This window comes from Formica exsecta, unplaced genomic scaffold (genome assembly GCF_003651465.1).
Source record: "Formica exsecta isolate Colony F162 unplaced genomic scaffold, ASM365146v1 scaffold164, whole genome shotgun sequence".
NCBI classification, from domain to species: Eukaryota; Metazoa; Arthropoda; class Insecta; order Hymenoptera; family Formicidae; genus Formica; species Formica exsecta.
The window spans coordinates 441,764-451,761 of NW_021848957.1; the positions used below are offsets into that span (position 1 = coordinate 441,764).

A 9,998-nucleotide genomic window follows, 5' to 3' on the forward strand; every position below is an offset into this window, starting at 1 on the left:
GGGGGGGGGCGCGGAGAACACAACGACGAGCACGACGAGAGCCGTATGGCTTATGGTCACCAGCCACCGTAGAACACGTCCGCCCGTTCGTCGTACATGACGGATGACACAGAGCGACAGTTTTGATGCGTCCGCCAACCTCTCTAGGAGCCATCGCATGAGCCATCCTACTCGGCATGTGCGTGCCCTACACTGGAGTAGGCAGTGTGAGGAGAGGGAGGGGAGACGGGGAGGGGGCAGCAGTTAACACGCCAAGCCACGCGTGTATCCGTCATTAATACCGTCACTCCGGAGACGATGGGCTCCGCGATCGCGCGGTTGAAATGTCATCAGCTGACCGCGGGTCAACAGCCGGACCGTTTGTGACGTTTCGTGCGTTCTCTTCCAAAATAGAAACATATTGTTTACCGCAACTGCGTCACACATGCATGTGTACGCTTCGAAAGTTTGCGCTTATACGCGACAATTCAATATGGGAGATGAGCAAAACTTTTTTTGAAGAACGCGATTATACTACGCAATCTTCTAACAATAAGGAAAAAAAACTTGATACTTACGGCTTGTGTAGGCGATTGTTATGCTTGGGCTTCAAACTTTCTTTCTCGCGTAGCTTCTTACTGATCCCGCCGATTCGTTGCGGCGGATCCCTCAGCGCAAAACTCTTGGCATAGTGACCCAAATGAAGTTCCTTTCGATTGAATATCTCGCGCATATCGCGCGGATAACTTGAATAGAAACGCATCCACGAGATGTACGCTATGAAAAAAAGAGATTATAATGTAAAGTAGGACAATTATGTCTTTCCAACCACATTCGCAATTAGCCAACACTAACAAATTGAAATTTGTTTTCCTAGAAATGACGAATAAAATCGAGATGCAACGCTTCAGTGTGTCAAGCACACTCATCTCGTCTACGTTTAAGAGGTCACGTGCAACTCGGATGTAATGATCAGTTACGTGTAGTGGGTCCTTATTAATCGCAGTTCCATTAAGTGGTTCCACGGGGGGGTTGAACCGCGCCCGATTCCAAGCTTGGGGTGTGCGCGCGCCCCGTAGCGGGCTATTAAGGGGCATTAACGGTAAAGGTGGGGGTGGTCGAGTCAAGTGCTGCAGCTAATAGTCACCCTCGCGTCCGTCCCTTCTTAACGTCTCTTGCTTGTGCGCACGGGTGAGAAACCCGGGGGATCTCTGGTCCTGAGAGAACTCGACATGTGTACGCCGGCTGACGGCCGCTGGCCGTGTTCCGTGCGAAAAATCTCTCGATCCTGATGGGGTAGACTCCGAATTTTATTCCCGGCTGTCTATCGCGCATATACGAGTCGCCTAATTTCTAATGTTTTGCCAAGTAAGATGACGACGCTAAACTAATGATTTGATGTAGTGGAATTATTATCGATAATGATGGTAATGGTGGATCAGAATCAGAACACGTAAAAAAGCAATATTTTTTTATAGTCGCTTTTTCGACGTTAAATTCTCTTGAATGTTATCCTTATATGTATCCAAGCGTGGTATATATTTATCACTTGATATATATAACGAGGCTATCTAACGAATAGATTTAATCGCAAGTGGGCGTTTCGCTTGGATCCTCCGTAAGTGCCTCTAATTTTCATAATTCAGTCTTATATCTCAACGTTTTCCGTTCTGATTTCCGTCTGCTTCCAATCTCAACTCCTCCCTTCCGCACATAAGAAATCCCGTTGAAGTGTTTCTTGCGGCTTGGTGTCAGTGTTGAAAAGGGAGAAATGTTTTTCTCCATTTAGCACATAAATCACACGTGGGGGCGGTGTCTAGCCTGCGAAGTCGGGGCGACGGAAAGAACGGGGAGAGAGGAAGGGCGGGATGTAAGAGTGGGATAGCATTGTTCCTAAGTGATGTAACTGCGTCTTATTGTATTTGTATCCTGTATCGCATTGTTAAGAGTCTCTCGCCACAAAGCGTAAGTGGTTTTGGCGGAAGTCACATTCAGTGGTTGGATTGTGTCGGCCACCTCCCCCTGTGAAAGACGCACGAGCGATATACACTGAATTCGATCTAACTCGCGACGAACACGAGGAAGATCAGCGTCAAGACTGTTGTGACGAGACAATTTAGTTAGATACTGTCTTTTTTAGTCAAATGTGCTATATCATTTGAAAAAAATCGACTTGAAATTGAATGAAAAAAAGTACAATATAATAAATAAATTTATAATACCATCTGAAACTCACATGTGAATGTGATTTAATATATTACATGTCTCAATTTTTACGCACCACACACATTATTTCGATATAAACACAAATAATCTATTAAATAATTTGATCAAACCGAACGACGTGTAGCGAGCCAATTATTATGCATCTCGTGTCGGTTCTGTTGAGCTACAATATTTAAAAAAAAATGTTTGCAAAGAATTACGATGAATGGAATATAGTCGAGCACCGACATGAGGCTAAAATCGTATATATGGGATGGAGTGGATGAATCTCTCAGGTTAGTGGCGAGGGTCGCAGCTCGAGGGGGTTTCGTTCTATAGAGCTGTACTTGCTATTGAAAGCTGTTCGGCTCTATTGGGGTGATAATGTTACGAATTAGCGAGATTTCCACTTCTCCGCTCGCGCGTCGACCAGCGACTCCGCATCGGTCACGAATTAAATAAATTTCGGAATTGTTGCCAAGGATAGCATCCACGTTATTTTTTACTATATTTCTGTTCCACGAACATTTTTATGGACTTAATTCCAACATTGAAGAGTATATCTTTTATTACGACTGGTGTGAAATACACTATCACCGAGGCTTAAGTACAACTGAATTTTTTCCGTTACTATAAGATATATGATTACATAAAATTAAGAAAACGCAAGTAAAAGCGTATTCAAACGTTTGAAAATTAATTTTATTTATATGAAGGAATTATATATAATGTCTCTTTTTAAAGAATTAATTAAAACATCTTAGAAAATACAATACAATTATTGTACGTCACTCCATCTTCTTGAAATAAATAAAAATACTTGAAGCATTAAAATATTTTTAAATATTTATTTATTCACGTGTTTTTATTTGTTAAAAAAATGCTGTGTTTTTTCCCCAAACAATCTTTAATGCGTATAATCCGCATGAAAGGCAAACTGTGAACGCAAATAATCTCAGTAGATATATCGAGAGATGTTAGCTAATTTGTTATTCACTTCCTACTTTCCTCTCATTCGCTCCCCCCCAAACCTCGGTTCTCATGCGAAAAGTGCAGTATTGGGAGGGGGGGAGAGAAGGGGGGTCACGAGCAGCAGCAGCAATTAATCTATCAATCACTAGCTATACGTGCGGAGGAACGGTCAAGTGGTTAGCTGTGTAACGCCACTCAAATCTGGGGCGGCTAAGCGCTCAAAAACCGTGGCTAACCTTCGTGTAAAGCCCCGGCTGATGCAGGACAATTTCGAAGCTCGAAAACCTCTTAGAAAGATTAATGGTCCTGAATTTCCTTTTTGGAATTGCTCGTCGCTCGTTCGCGCGCGGTTATCGCAATCGACGTAACATAGCCGTTAATGCACTCCCGCGAAAATAATCTCCAAGGAATGTTCCTGTTGTCTTTGCGTTTTTGTTATCGTGTATTAACGAAAGATTAATTCTTCAAACGTGTGATAAAGAGAATCTTCATATTTAATATAAACAATATAGAGCTCCTTCAGCAACATATAAAGTAGTCGTGAAGTATTTTAGGAGCAACAAGCAACAAGTTATTTGACGATATTTATATGAGAGAGAAATATTCGCGGGGGAGAAAAAAAGTCATCGTGAATGTGAAGAGGGCTAATGTCTTCATTTCCACGAGTATTAGGTCGAGTATAATGGATTTATTATTGCAGCAAATAAATTCCTCTCCGTAACGACCCTAATAGAGTAACCGTGGCATAGCAAACAGGATCATCCCTCCCCGTCGATAGACTATGTAAATATCCAAGTGGCGAACGAGGCGAATGTGAAGGGAGACAGAATAAGAGCCCCATAATGTGTACGCGTAGGGGTTGCTTGCTTTATATGCGAGTGGGGTGCTCGGTGGAATTGGTTTAGTCTACCCTGGAGTCAGCTCGCGCTTTCGTTACAATCCAACTGCATCAAAGTAGATGTCTCTCGTGTCTCGCAGCTCCTCATCAACACTTTGCCTCGTACAAAGACAAAAATTTGAACTTTTACTGCATGCACGCCTCTTAAAATGTATACACGAATATATAGCAGTCCTTATATATAATATCGTATACAGTTAGTATTGTAATATCTGACTCATTACATCCGGTTTCGCATCTCTTGATAATAACTTGGGTTTTCCAAGTTTAAAAAATGGATAAAAACTATTACCTCGTGCATTACAAAAACACTTACCTTTGCATGCTTTCGCGCCAAGTTGCTTATCCTCCAGTACTAAATTTTCAAAATCGTTTTGGAGAGCGACAGCTGCCGCTTGCACGGAGTTGTGCTGGGAAAGAGGTCCCAGTAACTTGTCCAAAACATCGTTCATATCCTGCTGTTTGATTCTGATGCGCCTTGACTCGAGCATCCGCACGAACTCGATTTCCGGGGGCGTCAGAAAGATTGTTGCCACGCCGGAGCATCCTGCTCGCGCTGTTCTACCGATTCGATGAACATAATCCCTAGCCGAAATTGGTCCCGTATACTGAACGACGCAATCTACCTTCGGCATATCTAATCCTCGCGCTGCAACATCCTAAATAATTGCACAATTGGAAAATTTATGTTTTCTTGTTAAAAAATATGCCGGTTAAAATTTATGTGTTAAATATTTAACGCATTCATGTGTTAATTGAACTCAAATGTTAAATTATTAAAACAACTGAAAAAAAGTGTAAAAATAACACAATATGCACATATTTTTAATTTTACGCTAATAGATATGTTTCGTATTATTAGTAACAGAATTTATCTGTTAAAATTTACAGAGAAAAATGTTGATTTTATTTTACAATAGGAGTGGGAGTGATTACAAACCGTCAATACCATTTTCCCAAGTTAATTTTATCATTAAAAATATTGATTTTACACAAAATTTATTTTAAGTTACTATGAAGTTTGCATTCATTTTTTGTGTTGAAATATTACCATAGTATTAGTGTCACCATTTAACATATCATGTTAAATTAACGCAAAAATTGTGAACCGTTTAGGATATGCAATATATGTTAAATTTAAGCCAAATTTTCCAACTATGTGAAAAGAAATACATCTCACATAGCCCTTGGATGAATTGCTTGCGAAATTATCTTCCAAAGGATCTTCATTCGATTTGTATGAGATAAGAAACCAAGATTCTGCGTTTAAATTTACTTCATCAATAATACAGGATAAGTTATTATACAGAATTTTATTGTTAAAATTTACAGAAAAAAAATGTTGATTTTATTTTACAATAGGAGTGGGAGTGATTATAAACCGTCAATACCATTTTCCCAAGTTAATTTTATCATTAAAAATATTGATTTTACACAAAATTTATTTTAAGTTACTATGAAGTTTGCATTCATTTTTTGTGTTGAAATATTACCATAGTATTAGTGTCACCATTTAACATATCATGTTAAATTAACGCAAAAATTGTGAACCGTTTAGGATATGCAATATATGTTAAATTTAAGCCAAATTTTCCAACTATGTGAAAAGAAATACATCTCACATAGCCCTTGGATGAATTGCTTGCGAAATTATCTTCCAAAGGATCTTCATTCGATTTGTATGAGATAAGAAACCAAGATTCTGCGTTTAAATTTACTTCATCAATAATACAGGATAAGTTATTATTAGAAATAACCGTCTCTAATAAATCCTAAGATATGTGTTTTATCGAAAAAGAGAGAGAGAGAAAACTTTAGTTAAAAGTTACTTGATTTCGAGAACATTGTGATCCGCATAATTTTGGTTCAGATGAAAGTACTTCCGAGATTTCAAGGTCATCTTTGTTTTTTTAAACAAAATCATATGTTTTTTTTTATAAATCGATTCTCTTTTTCATTTTACATATAAAAGTATTAAGACACAAAATTATTAAAAAATTACCAGTTAAAGAGATATTTCATAATTTATTTCGACATATTATGATACAAAATGTGTAATATTTTGTAAAGTATTCACTTTCTGATAATTTTATTTTAATATTTTTACACTGAATAATGAGCTGAATTTTCATTGATATAAAAAAATGTGTATTTACATTTAAGAAAAAATATGCAGATGCAATGTTATACTTGTATAAAAATATGTCATCTTCAATTTTACTTATTAATCCCTGGAAAATTTTTAGTAATTTATATATTGAAAGAGTGAAAGAAACTTTACAAGATATTTCATAGCTTATGTCAAAATAAAATATATCTTATAAACTATATATTTTTTGAGTTATAGAGTGATTCTATAAAAAAAAAGATTCTATAAAAAAAAAAACATTTACTTCTATTTAGCAAAACAAAAGTAACTTTAATCTCCGAAACGCGCCTCCATTTGGAACGAAAATCGACCTGTTGATCCCGTAGAATGTCTCTTCGGAAACCAAGAAAATTTTAATTAAAATATTTTTCTACAAAATACATATCTGAAGACTTATTAGGAATGGCGATTCCTAGTCAACGGCGCAATTTTACCGGAACAATTTCCTCAGCACTTATTGCGCCCTTAATGTCAAAAACTGCCTGATTCCACGAACGAGAGCGAACAGAGAGAGTCTGCGCGATCTGCTGGTACAAATGTCTTACAAACCGCGATGATTTCTCGTTTTGTGGCGGCGACGTGAATGCGGAGAGCGAGCGCCCGCTGCGAGACCTCAAACGGCGAACGTTTGAGCACGGCCCTGATTTCCTGCGTTCGGGTAGCCCATGATTTACCGCGGCCAGAAAGTACACCGAGTCTTTCTCTCTCTCTCTCTCTCTCTTTCTCTCGATGGGCCTCGAGGACTAATCCCAGATCACCAGTGGGGGGGCGTCGCGGCACCCCGGAATTCTTTCGCGGCACGATACGGACATATCCGTGTATTCTTATTACATCTTTTCCTGCTATTAATTCAACACACGTCGACGACGGCGCGATCCAGGCGCCAGCGTGAAGGAATATAGAAAGAAAGCAATATCTACGACGGCCTCTCTCGAAATAAATATCGACCGGACCGGATATATTCCTCCCGATTCGCTTCGCGATTCCGTTATACTTTATCGCTTGATTAATGTCGATGAAATGATTTAGATATTTATTTTGTGTGATTAAGAATAGTAGTTCTGAAGGCAGAATAACTGTATGCAAAAAAACTCGATCTCTAGAAAATTGAAATTTGCATATTAAATTGATGTTTAAAAATTTATATACATATATATATATATATATATAAAGAAACGTATCGAGTAATTTATACAGGGTGTTCCTAAATATGTGTGAAAAAAATCGGGAGGTGATTCCTTGAACAATTTTTTGAAGAAAAGTTTATATACACAAATGTCTTAAACGACAGAGTTTTCAAGATACAGAATGTTTTTTCAAGATTAAAAAAATAAAATATCAAAAAATATATTTAAATCCATATTTAAAAGCCCCCGTAATTTTTCGTATATGCTTAGAAACACCCTTGTATAATCTGTGCGAACAATCTTGAAACAGTTGCGGAAAATGAAACAAAGATTACATTAATTAGGTGGAATACTTCATCAATGCATACCCCTTCGAGATGCCAATCGCCCTGTAATCGATGCTCGCAGAATCGTAGCGAGCGCACTTAGCGCATTAAAACGATACAAGCCACCGGTCTCGACGCGCGTATAAAGAGAGACGGAGAACGCCGAAGAGCGATCGATGGCGGCGATTAAGACAAACGATCGTTTAAAGGAAGGGACCCGGAGATCGGGAAGCGGGATCGAGGACTGATCGGCCGTTCAAAACATCTCATTCGGATCATAGATCACACGGCAGTGGATCCGGCTGAGAACCTTCCCGGAGTATTCCCGGCCGTAGGGATGCCCCTTCGTGGCTTTTCAACGTGGAAATTAATAATGCCGCCACAAAACCTACGTGTGGTAGCGACCCGTGGGCGACTGCCATCGCGCATTCCGCGGAGTTCAACATTAAGAAGTTAAATATGCCCGACATTTCTCTCCAAGTGCATAATAAATTATTTTGCTCTCTTCCTCTTGCTTATGCACCGATGTTGAAAGCCTCGTGTCGATACGTTCGACTACGAACAAGATTCATTAGTTTAGAGATTTAATGTAAAAATTTACAAGAATATATATTTATGAATTTTTAATATTTTGGTTTCTTTAAATCTTACATAGTTGAAAAATTTGGCTTAAATTTAACATATATCGCATATCCCAAACGGTTCACAATTTTTGCGTTAATTTAACATAATATGTTAAATGGTGACACTAATACTATGGTAATATTTCAACACAAAATATGAATGCAAACTTCATAGTAATTTAAAAATAAATTTTGTGTAAAATCAATATTTTTAATGATAAAATTAACTTGGGAAAATGGTATTGACGGTTTGTAATCACTCCCACTCCTATTGTAAAATAAAATCGTTTCTTTCTGTAAATTTTAACAGATAAATCCTCTCAGTAATAATACGAAACATATCTATTGTATAAAATTAAATATGTGCACGTTGTTATTATTACACTTTTTTCAGTTGTTTTAATAATTTAGCATTTAAGTTTAATTAACACAACAGCAATATGTTAAATAAATGTATTAAATATTTAACACAAAAATTTTAATTTATATATATATTTTTTTAACAAGAAAACAGAAATTTTCCAACTGTGTAATAGTTTTTTACTGAAGAATTCTTATATATAACTGTTTATGTTTAACAGTTGCTTGGCAAATTTAAATTTAATTAAATTCGACTTTCAAGAAATTCTAAGTAAAAAAAAATAAAGATTAATGAACAATGATTGTGAACAATGCAATGTTTTGCAAGTGCAAATGTTAAACATTCACGCACTTCCAAAGAAGCGGGCACCAAATATTGTATAAGTATTCAACTATATCTTTAATCCTTCCATCTTTTAATTACTCTTACTTCGCCCCCCGTAATTTTCTTATTAAAAATTTTTTACTTGTTCGGAGAAATTATGACATATATGAAATCTAAGGATGAATAAAATTGAGAGGATATGGCTCGCAAAGAGTCGCCATAAAGGTCTGACGCGAACAGTTTTATACTCGATTTTGCAGATTCATGTGCTGCTTTTCTCTCTGATTCGCGACGGGAATCGACGGAAAAGAACGTCGATTAATTGCAACGTGTGTGTATAGAGCTTAACGAGGATAATAGGAGAAGATAACGAGGACCCACGCGAATTTTGGCGTTGGGTCAAACCGATTGTGAGAGATCGCCTGACGGGAAGGAATTAATTCTCACGCCACCTAAAAGGATTGTCACTCGTTTGCGTGATGTCGATCGTGCGTTCCCAAATCTCGCCATCGAGATTTAACCGGTTTTTTTCTTTCTTCTTTTTTTACTTACGTACGCATTCTCCTTGCGATACTTTCGGACACGTGAAAGCGCTATAACAGTATTTCACGGTAAAATCTAAATTAGTCGATGAGGAAAGATATAATAAGACCGCGGGTTTTATTTTCGACAATCCTTATGAGACGAAATCGATCGCTTTCACTGGTAATTACGACGGTTAAAGCAGTCGCCCATAGAGTTCAATGCGAATCAGAAAGTTGCTCTGTTATTCGACGTCAGATTAATTCGGCCGATGTAATACGGATGTAATTAGCGGCGGGGAAAGAAAGTTATCCATTTACTTGGCGAACATTATAGCGCCGTGATTAATTATGCCGTTCACAGAATGCAATTAGCGAAACAAGAGCTTCTATGAATATATTATAAATATTTTAATCATTACAAATCGAATAAAAATGTATCCTTTCACTAGTGATATATATATATATATATATATATATATATATATATATTAAATATAAGATATTATACAT

The 9,998-nt window shown here is 37.4% G+C and overlaps 1 protein-coding gene across 1 annotated transcript in view; it reads right to left on the bottom strand.

Annotated features, from left to right (window-relative positions):
* Nucleotides 1-9,998, bottom strand: part of LOC115233226 (probable ATP-dependent RNA helicase CG8611) — a 19,959-nt gene that overhangs the window by 5,074 nt on the left and 4,887 nt on the right. The window contains exons 7-8 of the mRNA XM_029803542.1: nucleotides 4,371-4,713; nucleotides 558-756 (exon numbers count right to left, since the gene is read on the bottom strand). Coding sequence (XP_029659402.1) covers nucleotides 558-756; nucleotides 4,371-4,713 — 542 coding nt within the window. The remainder of the gene's footprint in view (nucleotides 1-557; nucleotides 757-4,370; nucleotides 4,714-9,998) is intronic.